The sequence below is a fragment of the Ahaetulla prasina genome, chromosome 2, assembly GCF_028640845.1.
Source record: "Ahaetulla prasina isolate Xishuangbanna chromosome 2, ASM2864084v1, whole genome shotgun sequence".
Taxonomy (NCBI): Eukaryota; Metazoa; Chordata; class Lepidosauria; order Squamata; family Colubridae; genus Ahaetulla; species Ahaetulla prasina.
Genome location: NC_080540.1, coordinates 251,094,650 through 251,111,660, shown reverse-complemented (window position 1 = coordinate 251,111,660; position 17,011 = coordinate 251,094,650). Strand labels below are relative to the sequence as shown.

The 17,011-nt window shown below is 38.5% G+C and overlaps 1 protein-coding gene across 1 annotated transcript; it reads right to left on the bottom strand.

The window, feature by feature from the left end:
- Nucleotides 1–911: 911 nt before the first annotated feature.
- On the bottom strand, nucleotides 912–15,633 carry CCDC112 (coiled-coil domain containing 112). The gene is made up of 8 exons (XM_058168077.1): nucleotides 15,495–15,633; nucleotides 13,131–13,246; nucleotides 11,716–11,776; nucleotides 5,979–6,485; nucleotides 4,302–4,715; nucleotides 2,897–2,992; nucleotides 1,861–1,979; nucleotides 912–1,722 (listed from the first exon to the last, which is right to left on the bottom strand). Exons 1-8 carry the CDS (start codon nucleotides 15,543–15,545, stop codon nucleotides 1,692–1,694), a joined length of 1,395 nt encoding a protein of 464 aa, XP_058024060.1. The 5' UTR covers nucleotides 15,546–15,633; the 3' UTR covers nucleotides 912–1,691.
- Nucleotides 15,634–17,011: the final 1,378 nt, after the last annotated feature.

The following is a 17,011-nucleotide window of genomic DNA, read 5'->3' as shown; positions in this document are numbered from 1 at the left end:
GCGGCACGGTCATGTGACGCAGCCCCAACGCCGGCCCTTTTTTTTTTCCCCCTTCTTCTTTTAGCGGCCGCGACGGCAACAACCGGCACCTGACAGGGCTTAGTTCCGCCTCTTGCGCCTGAGAAAGTGGAGCTAAGCTTTGGCGCCAAGCGAGAGCAGCTTTAAAAAATGCTCTGATCGTTCGTGTAGCTCAGGGTTGAAATGAGGGTGCTCTCTAAGCTTGCTTGATTTCTTCCAGACCTTTCATTACCCTAACTAGGTAACATTATCAGTGCTAGTAAGGAGTGCTGTTTGCTGTCAGTTTATAGTCATAATAGCGCTCCTTACTAGCATTGATGACGTTAGTTAGGGTAATGAAAGGTCTGCAAGAAAACAAGCAATCTCAGCGAGCACCAAGGATCCCTTACACACTGTTGCAAAATTACATATGGTTTCTATTCGCATGGCTTGATCCAGAAAAATTAGATTTGACAACTTTGGTAGCTTCAATGTGCAGAAATATAAGGAATGTAGTTTCTGTCCCAGAGCCTTCTGAAATTATGTCTTTCTCATTGATAAAACGTTGATAAAATATTAAAATAATCTGAAGACCATATGCTACAAAGGTTGACATGGGTTATTAAAATTGAGGTACCGCATGGCAAAACATGGATCTATACTATATTTTATGCAGGTCCTCTAGATTTTTACTTCCAAAGTTCGATAATACCCACAATGGACAAATGGCTGGTGCAGGTGATGAAACTTCCATAGATGCCTAAATTAACTTCTTTGCTTAGACAGAAAACAGTATCTACATATATGGGTGACTGGAAACCCTTTATTAGACATTGTATATAATGAAAACAATGCACTTACAAGGTATGGTTTTGATAATTAGAAAAGCAACTGGATAATAGAGTGAGATTTCTTTTGTTATCATAGAGTAAGAGATAATTTTGTAGTTGTATTGACAGTATATTTGCTGTAAAAGAAATCAGAAGTTTCTATTTCTTTCCCTTTTGGCACAACTGACTTTTTTCTGCTTTTTTTTTATTAGTTTGTCTTAGTTTTTATGTTTTTTGTAACATTTTAAAATAAAGTTTAAGATGCATAACTTAATCATAGACAAGCTTACTTTGAAATATTTTCAATTTTTTGGAAGACTGCAGAAAGAAAATAATACTGTACCTCTTTCTAGGGTTTTTAAATCTGTTATTTTATTTGTAAAAATTATTAGTTTTGAAGGATAACGATTAAGAAACAAATCATTTCTCTATAACAAGAGCTTATTATTTTCTTTCCCATTTTAGGAACATTGAAGATATTATCTGCTTACCCTCTTAAATTAATCTGAGATACATTATGTAATCAATCTACTAAGTAAAGCAAAGAAAAAAACACTTGTGTTAATTTTTTCTATTTATTTCTGGGCTGAAAATAACCATGAAAGTATGTAGAAAGCAATACATTAACTTTTTTCTGAGCTTTACAGAAAGAGATCACTTGCTAAATCCAGGTTCTAAAGAAAAAAAATACAAACCAAAAAAAAGCTTTTGCAAGTACTTTACACAATGAAACAATGTGTACTTGATTTTTATTTAACATAACATTTATATGCATATGTACAACATTTCTCATATATAATACAAACTAATATAACAATACATAATGTTATATTTTCTTCAGATAAATTATTTGCAGATGTCCAATTATAATCCCTGTCGCCAACTTGGGACAGCCCTATCAATGTAAAAATAGATTAGTATCTTGCAAAATACATGAAACATATAAAAGTACATCAATCATATAAATATTTAAATGTAAGGTAATTTAATTTAAGATGTACATTAATCATATAAAATATTTCAATTTTCTCACCTATGAGGAATGTATAACACTGGCCCTGTACCTACAGGCCCAATCTCTTTTGTTCGTTCTTCCCAAACTTTTGTCGGTCTGAATAACCTGCATGGATCCCGAGTTACATTAATGTGAACCTGTTAATAGTGAAAATACAGAAAAAGTAATTGAAGGAATTGCAAATACAAAGGAATTAAACCATAAAGAGTAAGAAGTAAACTTGCATCACACTGTATTTTTATTATTGCAGAGCCCAAAATACTATTTGTTTGGATTACAGACCTAACAATTTATTATGCATCTGATTCTTGTTGGATACTTAGAATAAAGATGCAAATCAAAAAAGTGGTGACTACTAACAGAAAAGAAGTCAAATGGGACCAGACAGTAATTGCAGAGTAGTACTATAGTGGATGGAACCAAGACCAGTGAAATACAAAATTTAAATTTCAGTCCACCAAGATCATTACTCCAACATTTCAGCCTATGGATTGTGATTAGATGCTATGTTTCCATTGCTATTACTAATAGTTAAAATTTAATAAAAAATATACATTTCACATATTGTTTAATATTTAAAGCTCAATTGAAAACAATTTTGCACAAAGTAGTTTTACTGGATTCCAAGGGCTTACTAATTAGATACGAGGCACTAAACTAAAGTCTGGATCAACAATCCTAAAACACTTAGAAGAAACAGGAAGTACTGTTGATTCATCATCTCTACAGTTTTAATTTAAATTTAATTTCTAGAGAAGAGAAGGCAGATAAGATCCCATTTTGTTTTTAAAATGACATGCAGCTTGCACACCTAATTGGGTTACTCTTAACACAATTTCTTTTCCATTTTCTTTCATTCCAACCTATTTACAACTTTTCCTCTTGCTTCCATATGGGCGACTGAATTCCAGTTTCAGGATGTTATATAATGACATTTCAATAAGAGACTAATATCATATAAGATAATTTTTAAATGCCAGAGTTCTTTGAAGTCAGAGATACACACCTGGGAAATGTACATGGGACTGAGATATATAACATATTAAATTCTTACCTTCTTTCTCAGCTTAGACAATCTTTTTTCTTTTTCAATCTTTTCATCTTCCTTTGCCTGCTTTTCTAGAAACTTTAGCTCAAGTTTATGCAGATCCTGAATAAAATAAATAAAATATTGCATACTCTCTCTCTCACTCACTCACTCTTTCCCTCCCCCCTCCCCCCAGGAAATCTTGTTTGAGATAGGCCACCATATAAATTGAATAAATAAACAAATAAAAAAACATATATATATAAGTTGTTTGTTGTTTTAACAGCTAAATTGTCAGTCCCAACTGTGGTCGCTAAACAGGACTACCTATGACTGTCCTGCATTGCCATAGAACACAGGGATACCCGAGAGTTGCAAAAACCTGCTTTGGAGACCTTTCTACAGGCAGAGAGATAAAAAGATCAAATATAGGTTAATGGATTTTAAAAATTTTAAATTGGATTTTTTTTTCAAGCCCACATGAAACATGAAAAATAACCTCATTATAGTCTTCGTTAATGCTAATACTGGGATGTGATATTAGTGAATAGACTATAGCTAATCTCTGTTTAAAAGTACAAATCAAACATGGTCAATGAGTAAGAAATTTCAGATGTAGGCAAGCAAGGGGTATTTGATTGAAAACACAAGGAGGTCTAAATATGAAATTCAGTTAGGAAGTGAAGCAAATAGAGGATCACATTTTTGCCATATAAGGACTTGAGAAACATGTTTAATCTCCTTGAAGATAATAAAACAAAGGTAATTGGTAAAGGTAAATATATCCTTTGATATAGCTTGTTTCCTGAAGGGAGGTTCGCTGCTCTCTTTATGGCCTTCTGAAGAAGTGAAGAATTGTTCTATCAGAACATCTTTAGAGGTTACTTGTATATTGTTCTCAGTAGCGAGATGATTAGTTTTTATTGCTATTGTTATATCATCATTTATTGATATTGTTATATCGTCAATAGCAATATATACGCTATTTTGTTATTCTGTGATATTTTGTATTTTACCCAGAGTACTTCAGAATTGGCAAAGACCACTCTTATGGATAAATAAACTGTAGTCTATTCTGACGTTTTCAAACTTAATATAGTATATTCTTTGATAACATAGATCCTTTTTTTGCTTTAAGGAAATACTGGGGAGACAACTGCTACATGCATTTGTTTTTCATAATTACAGTCTCGTCACTTCAATTCTTGATTACCCCAATCAAATAATTATTTTAAGCCTATATGAATAATTCTTTTAGAAATAATTCCTAAGGTTTACCATTTTTAATGAAAACAATTGTATCCAGATGAGACAAATCAATTGAATTTCAATGTTCATCACCAAGAAGCTTCATACATGGATATTGTCCTTCTCATATGAAAACAAAGAGAAACCAGAAATAAATATGGAAGAGATAAACAAGACTACTCACTCGTTCTTGGAATTTAACAATTTCTTCTGCTGCAAATCTTTTCTTCTCTTCCCTTTCAGCTTCCTCTCTTTTTTCTTTTTCAAGTCTCAGCAGCTCTTCTTGTTCCTTTTTCTCTCTACTATAATCTTCCAACAGTAACTTCATTTGAAGTTGCCGCTGACGTTCTCTCTGTTTTTTTTTCTCCTTCTCTTCTTCCTCTTTTAACTGAGCTTCCTGTTTTGCTGCAGTTGCAAGTGCTTTGTCTTTCTTCCATGCTTCAAGCTCTGCTAATCGTTTTTTCCTTTCCTCTTCAGTTTTCTGCTTCAGAGCTTCTTCACGCTCACGTTGAATATCAGCGGGCACTTCCTCAGGATTCTCTTTCTGGACTAAGATTTTACACTTTTCTTGTTTCTTTATCTTCCATTTTTTAATGGCCTAGAGTATTACAGTAAAGTGAATAAAATAATTCATAAATTTATCATGCCATTTCTAATCCTCTGAAGGAAAACAGGACCTAAGATGTACAATTAGGCCCATAGGTGTCTTCATGCTTCTGAAGAGATGTTAAAAATCTGTTTGATAACTTTGAGAAACAAATTACTATACTAGGATAGGTTTTGGGATGATCTACCAGGGTTTTTCTGGTCTTATAACTATTAGTCATAAGTTGAGGATTACCTTATTATGATTAGGAAATAACAACTAAACTACTGTAATACTTTGTTCGACTATTGAATACTTTCACTTTTCAATGAAACAGATTTCCATAGCCTTGTTAGATGTGAGTCTTAAATGCAACATTCTGATCGAAGTTGAATAAATTCCAGTCTGTATGACGATCACCAAACCCAGAGAATAGAGAAACAATGAACAAATAGGTGAAAGTTTGCTGGTGGGGGAATTATAGGCTGTAAGAATTTTTTTTAAAAAGGGATATAGAATAATAAAAAGAGACAGAGAGGGGGTATAGTCTAATGTAGAACCCAAAAAAGAACAATCTATTTTTCCCAACTATAGTCCTCGAGTTACAACCACAAGTGAGCCCAAACTTTCTGTTGCTAAGTGAAACAATTGTTAAGTGAGTTTAGCCCTATTTTATGACCATTCTTGCCACAGTTGTTAGTAAATCATTGCAGTTGTTAAATTACTAATACGGTTGCTAAGTGAATCTGGCTTCCCCATTGACTTTGCTTATCAGAAGGTTGCAAAAGGTGATCACATAACCCCAGAATAATGCAACCATCATAAATATGAACCAGTTGCCAAGCATTCAAATTTTGATCACGTAACCATAGGGGTGCTACAATGGCCATAAGTATGAAAAACAGTCATAAGTTACTTTTTTCAGTGCTGATGTAACTTTGAAAAGTCACTAAATGAATTGCTGTAAGTTGAGGACTACCTGTACAATATTCTTGGTTATCGCAACAGTACTTCAACATGTTCTCATGTTCCAAAGCACCTATATTTACTACATCTTGTAAACATTCTTCCTAAATCCAATTCCTAGCATAACAATTGGAAGTATGGAATTTATCATTCTACCTCTAAAGGAAGTATTGATGAAAATGGAAGATATTTACATGCTAGCATAAATAAACAACTAATGGTTAAGAAAAAAATAATTGTATAGATCAGTTCTAATATACACTGGCACTGTTAAATTTATAGACAAATGAATTGGCAAAATTCTCTCACCTCCTTTTTCTGTGACTCTAAAATTAGAAATTCTTTATGCCACTTCTCATGTGATTGAATGTCTTCCTTTGTTCTATCAGGGAGGTATTCGAGGGTTTCAGTGATGTACGATGGTTTCCCTTTATGTTTTCTCCAAATTTTTAGGAAGATTTGATGATCACATTCATCCCAACCTCCTTGCCTTCCTCCAGTTTGCTGAAGAAATCTTTCAAGCTCAAGGACTTCTTTAGGAAACTGATTTTGGATTTCCTTATGTACTGGAAATACACATTGCTTGAAAATTCTTGCAGCTGAAGTTCCTACAGCCCACATTTCGATTTTTCTTTCTAAGGCACTGATCTCATTTGTAGCAGCATTCTCGTCTCTTAGAAGTTCATCATAACTAAAAAAAATTAAAAATATAAATAAATCATTTAACATAGAATAAAAAATAATGCGACTAATTCTGTGCCTAACTTTCATGAACATACATCTTGCAAAAGGATGTATAAACTGAACAAATATACAAAAGCAGTGTTATGCGATATCATTTTGCTGCTCATACACTCCTTATGGCACTCAGAAAATCCAAATGGGGTTTTGGATGTATATATTTAGAACAAATCTTTAAATCCTGACACTGGTAGCAAACCTCAGAAATTTTCTTCAGAGAGCTTTAAATCATAAAGATATAATAAAATGCAAGTATTATTCTTACCAAGGCCAAATACTGTATTGTCTTAATTAAACACAAAGTAAAATACATATCTAAAATTAAGACATTTGGATTAACTTTTAAATTCTCAATTTTTTTATACAGTAGAAATATAAATCAAAGATAAAAATAAGATAGCACACTTCAGCACATTAAAGGTTTTTCTTTTACATCCCTATACACACACACACGATTTTTATAACAATAGCACAAATTGGTCAAAATTATTGTCCCTTCCTTATTATATAAATAGATTGAAAGAAAAGTAGTTTGGTCATGGCTGCCAGACAAGCTCATAACAAAAATAATTAATGTTAACCAAACATTTCTGGATGAACTGCTCAATCAGCTAAAAAGCAGTTCATAACCCCATTTGAATGGTTTGAGTGGTAACGATGAGTTTGCCAACAGGATGATCCTATCTTTCCCAGGTGTTCAGCAATGACAGTTGTAAGGAAGGATCCATATGTGAATAAACTATAATTATGTAGCAAAGAGAAAATCTTCTGTAGACATTGTTAGCCTTGACTTCCCTCTTCCTACTTGGCTCAAGAACAGAATTTTCTTTCCTGAAATAAAAAAAAAATGGAAGAGGAAGAAAAAGGAATATTATCCTCCAGTGCTCCCTATATCTGATGTGGACTTCTGGAAACAGCCAAGAAGATGCTGTTTTATTCTGCAACCCAGCCATACATTTTAATTTTATTCTTTAATTTATGTCCTGAATTTCAATTAAATTAAATTTAATTAATTGAATTTCATTCAATTAAATGGAGCATTCGTGAAAATTTGAAACCTTTAAAAAAATACCTAGTGGCCAACAGGGAATTTAATCCTTAACTTCCATAAAGATGGTAAAAAAAGAGAATATTTCATGTCTTTAAAATGCACTTTACTGTTTTATGGGTTATAATATATACAATATTACTAAATATATCTTTATTACATAAACAAATTTAGTTTTTGAGAATAAATTGAATATTTAAACTATTTATATCATATACTAAGAATGATGTTAGAATTGACTTTCTACATATCATTTGTAGTACTTACTTCAATGGCTTTCTATATCACTATTAGAGGGCCTTTGGGTTATTTATGCAGAAATGCTAATTTACTAGAAAACTGTTTTAATAAAGTTAGATTTGTATCTTTTTGTATTCTTTAATTTTAATTAACTTTTAAAATATTATATGAATGTTTCCTAGTTAACATTTTAAATTTTCCTATTAATGGTATGAAAACCCAATATATACATATTTTAATTAATTGTTTTAACCGATTTTTAAGGGAGTTTTAATGGGACTTTACGGGAGGGTGGAAATCGACGGGCTTGGGTTGGTGGGGGGAGGGAGGGTGGGTGGGGGTGGGAGGGTTAGGGCGGATGAGGGGGGTAGCCCGTCGGGAGGGAAACCAGTTCCAGCGCATGCTCGTGGCGACTATCAATTGGGTTCGGAGGTTATGGGGGGGGAGTGTGTTCCTTTGTGTGAGGGTGAGTCTATTTGCACGGTAAGTGGGAGGGGCAGATATGGCGGAAGGGGGGGATCGTATCGACATAGGGGGTCACGCGGTCGATGTCTGCAGGCGATCGCGTGCCCGATCCCCTGACTTCTCCTGCCCCCGGATGGTCAAGACCCTCAGAGCCTGGGCCTTCGCCTGATGTTATGCAACGCACGGTCCGTGGGTTACAAGGCCCCTAATACATGATCTGATACAGGGGTGCCACGGATATTATAGGCGGTACGGAGACCTGGTGGGGCACTGAAGGGGGTGTGCCCCTGGTCGAGATGTGCCCACCGGGTTTCCGTGCATTCCATCAGCCGAGGGCCCAGGGTAGGGGTGGAGGGGTGGCGGTTGCTATTAAAGAGAGTCTAGAGCCGAGGGAGACCACTGTACCTCAGATTGCCGGGTGTGAATCCTCTTGTGAGGTGGGGTCATAGATGTCAGATGGGCTTGCTGGTCGCACCTGGCTCCTTGCTGCGTGACAGCTGCCCTGCCCGAGCTCCTGGAGGTGCTTGCCGGGTGGCAGTGGAGACCCCAGACTTTTAGTCATGGGGACTTTAACTTGCCATCTGCCGGCTGCCGACGGTAGCTCGGGAGTTCCTGGCCTCCATGACGGCCTTGGACCTGACTCAAGTAGTGGATGGCCCCACTCACATCGGGGGAGGCACACTGGACCTGATTTTTGTCTCTGGTCAGTGGTTGAGAGATCTGGACTTAAAGGAAATAGTCACTGAACCTTTGTCATGGTCAGATCACTCTCTTCTTCGCCTGGACTTTCTGACCGCTACCCAACACCGCAGGGAGACGGAACCATTACGGTGGTACCGTCCCAGGCGCCTGATGGACCCAGAGAGGTTTCGGACGGAGCTTGGGCCACTTCCTGAGGGTCTGGCTCACGGCACGGCAGAGGAACTAGCTGCAGCCTGGGAACGGGCTGCGGCTGGGGCTTTAGACCGTGTCGTGCCTTTGCGGCCTCTGACCCGGCGCAGATCCCAACCGGCTCCTTGGTTCTCCGAGGAGCTGAGGGGGATGAAACGCCGGAGAAGACGCCTAGAGAGTTCCTGGAGGTCCAGCCGTTCAGAGGCTGATCGGACACTAGTTAGATCCTATACCAGGACCTACCTAGTGGCACTGAGGGAAGCGAGGCATTGCTACGCCTCCTCCCTCATTGCGTCGGCAGATAACCGCCCAGCTGCCCTGTTTCGGGTGACCCGCCTCCTTCACCAGGGGAGCGGGATGACCCGTTGCGGGGACGTGCTGAGGAGTTTAACGGTTATCTATACGATAAAATCGTTCAGCTTAGGGACGGTCTGGACCAAAATTGTGGCGATTCAGACGGGGTATCTGAGGGCGGTCTTGGTGATGTTGTGTGGGATGAGTTTGACCCTGTGACTCCCGAGGACATGGACAGGTTGCTGGGTAGATTGAATGCCACCACGTGTTTATTGGACCTGCCCCTCCTGGCTGGTGCTGGCCACTCAGGAGGTGACACGAGGCTGGCTCCAGGGATTACGAGTGCTTCCTTGTTGGAGGGAGTCTTCCGCCGCCTTGAAAGAGGCGGTGGTGAGGCCCTCCTCAAGAAGCCTTCCTGACCCGCTGTTTTAGGTAATTATCGCCGTCTCCAACCCGCCGCGCGAAGGTTGTAGAGAGTATGGTGGCATATCAGTTTCTGCACCTGGAGGAAACTGTCTATCTGGACCTGCTCCAGTCCGGCTTCCGACCCGTTACAGCACTGAGACGGCTTTGGTCAAGCAGGATGATCTCTGAGGGCCAGGGATAGGGGTTATTCCTCTGCCCTGGTCCTATTAGACCTCTCAGCGGCTTTTGATACCATCGACCATGGTATCCTGCTGCGCCGTTGGAGGGGTTGGGAGTGGAGGCACCGCTTATCGGTGGTTCTCCTCCTATCTCTCCGACCGTCGCAGACGGTGTTGACGGGCAGAGGTCACCCGCGCGCCTCACTTGTGGGTGCCGCAGGGTCGATTCTCTCGCCTTCTGTTCAACATCTATATGAAGCCGCTGGGTGAGATCATCAGTGGCTTCGTGTGAGGTACCAGCTGTACGCTGATGACACCCAGCTGTACTTTTCCACACCGGCCACCCCAATGAAGCTATCAAGTGCTGTCCCGGTGTCTGGAAGCCGACGGGTCTGGATGGGGAGAAACAGGCTCAAGCTCAATCCTCCAAGACGGAGTGGCTGTGGATGCCGCATCCCGCACAGTCAGCTGAGTCCGCGGCTGACTGTCGGGAGCGAGTCATTGGCCCCGGCGGAAAGGGTGCGTAATTTGGGCGTTCTCCTGGATGCACGGCTGTCTTTTGAAGATCATTTGACGGCCGCCTCCAGGAGAGCTTTCCACCAGGTCCGCCTGGTGCGCCAGTTGCGCCTTTCTAGACCGGGATGCCTTGTGCACAGTCACCACGCCTTGTGACGCCTCGCCTGGACTACTGCAATGCTCTCTACATGGGGCTCCCTTGAAGGGCATCCGGAGGCTGCAGTTGGTCCAGAATGCAGCTGCGCTGGTGATAGAGGGAGCCCTCGTGGCTCCCGAGTGACACCTATCCTGCGCAGGCTGCACTGGCTACCTGTGGCCTTCCGGTGCGCTTCAAGGTGTTGGTGAACGCCTTTAAAGCGCCCATGGCATAGGGCCGGGTTACTTACGGGACCGCCTGCTGCTACCGAATACCTCTCACCGACCCGTGCGCCTCACAGAGAGGGACTCCTCAGGGTGCCGCCGGCGCGACAGTGTCGCCTGGCGACACCCAGGAAGGGCCTTCTGTGGGGGCTCCCGCCTCTGGAACGAGCTCCCCAGGACTTCGTCAACTTCCGGACCTCCGAACCTTTCGCCGCGAGCTCAAAACTTACTTATTTATCTGCGCTGGACTGGGTTAGTTTTTTAAGTTATGGGTTTTTAATGGTGATTTTATAGTTTAGGGTTTTATATCGGTCGTTTGACCGTTTTTAGTTTTAAATTGGCCGGTTAAATATTTCATTTTAAATGTATCTTAAATTTATTGTGTACCTATGTGTTTTAATAAGGCTGTACACCGCCCTGAGTCCTTCGGGAGAAGGGCGGTCTAGAAATCTAATTAATAAATAAATAAAATAAATAAATAAATAAATCAAAGATAAAAATAAGATAGCACACTTCAGCACATTAAAGGTTTTTCTTTTACATCCCTATACACACACACACACACACACACACACTATTTTTATAACAATAGCAGAAATTGGTCAAAATTATTGTCCCTTCCTTATTATATAAATAGATTGAAAGAAAAGTAGTTTGGTCATGGCTGCCAGACAAGCTCATAACAAAAATAATTAATGTTAACCAAACATTTCTGGATGAACTGCTCAATCAGCTAAAAAGCAGTTCATAACCCCATTTGAATGGTTTGAGTGGTAACGATGAGTTTGCCAACAGGATGATCCTATCTTTCCCAGGTGTTCAGCAATGACAGTTGTAAGGAAGGATCCATATGTGAATAAACTATAATTATGTAGCAAAGAGAAAATCTTCTGTAGACATTGTTAGCCTTGACTTCACTCTTCTTATTGAAAAGAAGAACATTCTTATCCTTTTCAAGTTTCACAAGTCTAGGAAAAGGGACAAGATTTATTGAAGTACATATATGACAAGGGACAGAATACATGCTACTATCAGATTGGTTTGATGCCACAGCTTGATTTTGTGAGGTGAGAGATTGATTGGCCCAAAGTCACCCAAGTGGCTTTCATGTCTGATTGGAACGCCTAGGAAAAAATGGAAAAATTGGGGGGAAAAAATTCTGTTTTTTCCAAAGCCATTTAGAAAAAAACAGGGGTGGGGGGAGAGAGACTGTTTTTCCCCCAATTTTTCTGGGTTTTTTTCCAGGCCTTGTAGCCTGGTGTCTTAACAATTAGATCACACCAGGCTCTCTTTCAAACAAAGCATTCAAACAAAGCATATTAAATAAGTGTTTTAATGGTCAGTAAATCCAATTTGTATATTAATATATACTAGTAAGTAATTTAAAAATAGTCTGCAACCACATCATTTTTATATGATATTTTACAGGCAAATTAGATGAGGATTGGCAGGATTGGCAATCCTGCCAACAGGATTGGCCTCATAAAAAAAGTAGTTGAAAGAAAATCTTTCATCCCCAAAGTATAACACATAAAGAAGGTGACTGTGACATATAAACATCATAAATCCAATAATCCACAAAATAATCCTAATAAAAAATTTTGAGAATATAATTTCAAAATAAATAGAATGTAAATTAAAACAGCCATGTAAACAAGCAATAGCCATATCATTTTCCAGAAAGAATTATTCAAAATTAAATTTAGAATGAAAAATATTGTTTCTTAAAAGTATAATTAATTGTTAATTTATTCATTGGATTTATCCCTGCCACAATCAAAGACAGTTTGAAATACATCTTTGAAAATGATAAAATGTCCAAGGATTCATATATCAAACTAAAAATAAAACGTAATAAATTCAATCAATTCATACCTCTCCTCAAAACATACAGACTGAAGACTTCCATACCTCAACAATTCATTGCTATGAGATGGGTGGTCAAATACATTAGTTAAATAAATAAGCAAAATGGCAGCTTTTAATAGCATATGAAACTGATCACATTTCCAAGGGAAGATTATTTCAGTCCATAAGTGCATCAATGGAAAACAATCTCTGCATGTCTATACTCTTTGCAGATGTATGGACTCACTAGTAGATACTGTTTGAACCACAAAGAAAACAAATTATGAAAACAAATGTTTGTGAAACTATTGAAGCTACATTAAAGGTTGCTATAGTACTTACATTGAATAAAAATATCAACAAATTTCAAACATTTTATCCTTATAATACGTGACCATTTTTAAAGTATCTTATTTTTGCTTTATTCCTATGTCTGTTTTAGAGAAGTTATACCATTACAGAATTTAAACTTACTGATTTTTTAGTTTATTGCCTGTTCTTATAAATTCAATTTTCTTAACTTGATCAGTTTTGATCTTCCAGCTCTGAAAATGTTGAAGAGCATCTGAAGCACTAAAACAGCTGCCATTCTATGCGAAACACAATTTTAAAAATCATTATAATGAAATACAGCAGTACATTTTCATTAAAGAGTGTTTAAAACATAAAGAGGGGAAAACTCAATTTAGTCCTAAAACTACTTCAAACCTCATCTTAATGTTATTCATTTTAATAACATGGTAAAATGGTAAATGCAATTCTGCAGGGACCCTCAAAGCTAAATTCTTTTGATATTTTACTACCTTAGCAAGCTTCAAAATTCTATGGCAAAGGATATTGAATACTTGAATGTTGAATTTGACAATAAAGCAGTAGAAAATTGAGAAAACTTTTTTTCCAGAAGCAGGGAATATATGGCAGGGCGTTCAACCCAGCTGCACAACAGGAAGATAGTAATAATATTTTCTCTGCCATTAAACAGTACGAAGAATTTCATGATTTATCTAAAAGACACATACATCATACATCCAATTACTCTTCCCATTTGTCTGGGTTTCCTTGGATATGCATTTTGCCTAGCTGGAGAGCAATATTTCCCAAAATGTCTGGAATTGGAACAACAGTAAATGACAGAGGGCCCTGGCAGTTGAGAGCAGAAAGCAAATGCAGCCTTCAGAAGAAAATCTGACAGAGTATCCCAGCTTTACTGTCTGGAAAAAAAAATAGCTTCTGCCACCTGACTGTTGGGGGGCAGGGGGAGAGAAAGCATCTATCACACACATAAAAATGAAATATAGACAAACACAAGGGAAAAAAAGCTGTAAAAAAAGTAAAAGACAAACACAAGTCTGTAAGGGGCGTGCATAAGCACACCAACATACCTACCGTCCCTGTCCTAATGTCCCCTTTTTTTCGTATCCATTTCATGTATTAATAACCATGTTTATACCTATATCTGTTATCTAATACCTGCTTGACAAAATAAATAAGTAAAATAAATAAATAAAAAATAAACAAGATACTTCTCGTAGCTCCCATGTAACACGTCTCCTGCGCAGGCTGCATTGGTTGCCGGTGGTCTTCCGGGTGCGATTCAAGGTTCTGGTTATCACCTTTAAAGCGCTCCATGGCATGGGACCGGGATATTTACGGGACCACCTACTGCCATCAGTAACCTCCCATCGACCTGTGCGCTCCCACAGAGAGGGCCTCCTCAGGGTGCCGTCGGCCAGACAGTGTCGGCTGGCGACCCCCAGGGGGAGAGTGTTCTCTGTGGGAGCTCCGGCCCTGTGGAATGAACTACCCGTTGGGTTACGCCTTCTCCCTGATCTTCGGACCTTTAAACCTTCTTTTTTCACCAAGCAGGGCTAGCCTGATACAATTTTAAATTGAATGTTTTAATGGGATTTTAAGGGGATTAATTTTATTTACTATTTTTATTCAAAAAATTTAAATGTTCAGCTTATCGAATTAGATTTTTAATGGTTTGTTGTATTTTAAATTTTCTCGTTATTTATGTTTTATTTCTGCTGTACACCGCCCTGAGTCTTCAGAAAAGGGCAGTATAAAAATATGAATAATAAATAAATAAATAAATAAATACCAAAAGCATTCGGATAATGCTGGACAGATCTTTAAATTTAATATTCAGAGGCAGCTTCAGATCACTGGTTGAAGGGACAGCAACTTTTCATAACAAACCATGGTTTCTAGAACCGCAGATATTTGTGTAAAGATTTTTGATTCTGCAAGTTCGAATGTAATGGGGTTTCTTCTGCTCCCTTTTCTCCTATACAGGACTTCCAACTACTGATACGGTTCAGTTAGGAATCCTCAGCTCCCTTTAAAACAGGGGTCTCCAACCTTGGCAATTTTAAGACTTGTGGACTTCAACTCCCAGAGTTCCTCAGCCAGCAAAGCTGGCTGAGGAATTCTGGGAGTTGAAGTCCACAAGTCTTAAAATTGCCAAGGTTGGAGACCCCTGCTTTAAAAGGACCAGGTTTCTTTGTCCATGCCATGCCGTGTCTCGGAAGAAATCGGCCATACCCTGTGAAACCGGACATTTCTGCTAATATGCCTAACTGCCCAGGTAAATCAAACTATAGATCTTCTAGCATAAGACTTCTCCGACTTGGAGCCTTCCAGAGGCGGCAAAAGATAACTGCCAGCATTCCAGGAATTGTAGCTCAGCTAACGTCCAGGTCAGGTAACTTAAGGGGGACGAGGTGAGCGGGGGAGTTTGATTTCAGCTCGATATATCCAGCCAAGTCACTATCCCTCCCGTTGCTCAACCGGGGAGGAAGTCTTTAGTAGCGAAGCAGAGGTGGGCGAAATTACCTGTTGGTACCTGGTCCATCCCTCAAGCGCCGGCGTTGCTAGGGCGGCCATGTTCCAAGCCGAGAAATGAGGCGGGACAGCGCGGCGTCGGAGGGAGGTCGTTTCATTTCTATGGTTGACGTCATGCTAGTACGACCCAAGAGCTGGGTGAGTGGGTAAACGGTTCGAGGAGTTTCATCTTTCTTATACGCTTTTTATATAGGAGCTGCTTCCTGGGAATCAGTAGAGAAATTCAGATCATAAATCTAGCTGTAAAATTAACAACGTTCTAAATTTCTTATACTTCATTAAAGCACAAAGTTTGTCCTGCTCCGTTTGTATTGTGTGGATTGGGGGGGGGGAATATATTTTTTAATGTTCGTTTTGAGTCAGATCAAACTTCATTAATACCATTTATTAAAACTGGTCAAAATGCACTTCCCTAAAATGAAAGCAAATTGAAGGCAATAAAAGCAATCAAATAAGATTATTGTAATAAAAAGAGGCGGATCAAAAATATCAAATCTGAACTGCAGACTTATTGGTGTTCTCTGAACTTGTTTAGGGATGTTCCATTACAAGTTGACTTTAAAGATGATGTGGCTTCAAAGACAGACAATTAGTGATTAAAAAAAATAATCATAAACTCTAGCTGCAGAACTACAAAGCCAAACAATACTAAATGCTCAGAGGTACAAACAGTAACCTTTGCTGAAAATACTTTATTCTTAAATTTAGTTTTTTAAAAATATGTTGGATATGTCCCGCATTTCTTTCTCTTTAATTCTGCACAGCTTCAATTATGTTAGTCATTTTCCATGGTTTTTATTTTGAATTTAATTAATTAGTGGAAGTAATTGAAAGACTGGAAATAGTCATCCAGGCACATTAATTTGTTCCTATTGATTCTTTTAAGGGTTGGATTGAGAATCTCCTGTTTTGTTCTCAAACAACATTGCTCTTTAATCCTTGATTTCAATTTACAATAAAATTTTCAAATTGCATTGAATATGAATAAGATAAATAAAGACACAGATAGACTCTTTGGAATAAGATAAACATTTTTGAATTTATATAATTCCAGGATACTTTTTATTTTTTTTATCTCTCGCCAGAAAATTTGTGGCATGCCATGGACTGGGACCAATCCACAAACTGGTGGAGTCAGAAACATCAGACCAAGTCTTAACGTAACACTTTCTATAAACATTAGAAAGCATAATACATACATAATTATGTAAAGTTGCTAAAATTATCTTACATCTCTGCAATTATACTAGTTTGGTATCTGTCCACACCAGCATGGACCAGGAAAGAGCCATATATACTTGTTTGGATACTATCTACTGTTTCTGACTGTTTCTAAAACCAGAGTAATTACACATATGCAGTATAATTTTAGCAATGTCACCATTCACCAGCTGGGTAACTTTGAGCCAGTCACTTACCCTCTCAGTCCAATCTACTTCGCAGCTTTATGGGGAAAAGAGGAGGGGGTACCGTACATGTTCTCTGCCTTTACTTGCAAGGTAATAAAG

What these genes read in the sequence shown, in the direction of transcription:
- CCDC112 (XM_058168077.1), bottom strand. Translation starts at nt 15,545, where the DNA reads ATGGCCGCCCTAGCAACGCCGGCGCTTGAGGGATGGACCAGGTACCAA. An exon ending in GATGGACCAGGTACCAACAG is followed by an intron (nt 13,247 to 15,494) that starts GTAATTTCGCCC and finishes TGTTTCGCATAG; the next exon opens with AATGGCAGCTGTTTTAGTGC. An exon ending in GTGTTATACATTCCTCATAG is followed by an intron (nt 1,723 to 1,860) that starts GTGAGAAAATTG and finishes TTACATTGATAG; the next exon opens with GGCTGTCCCAAGTTGGCGAC.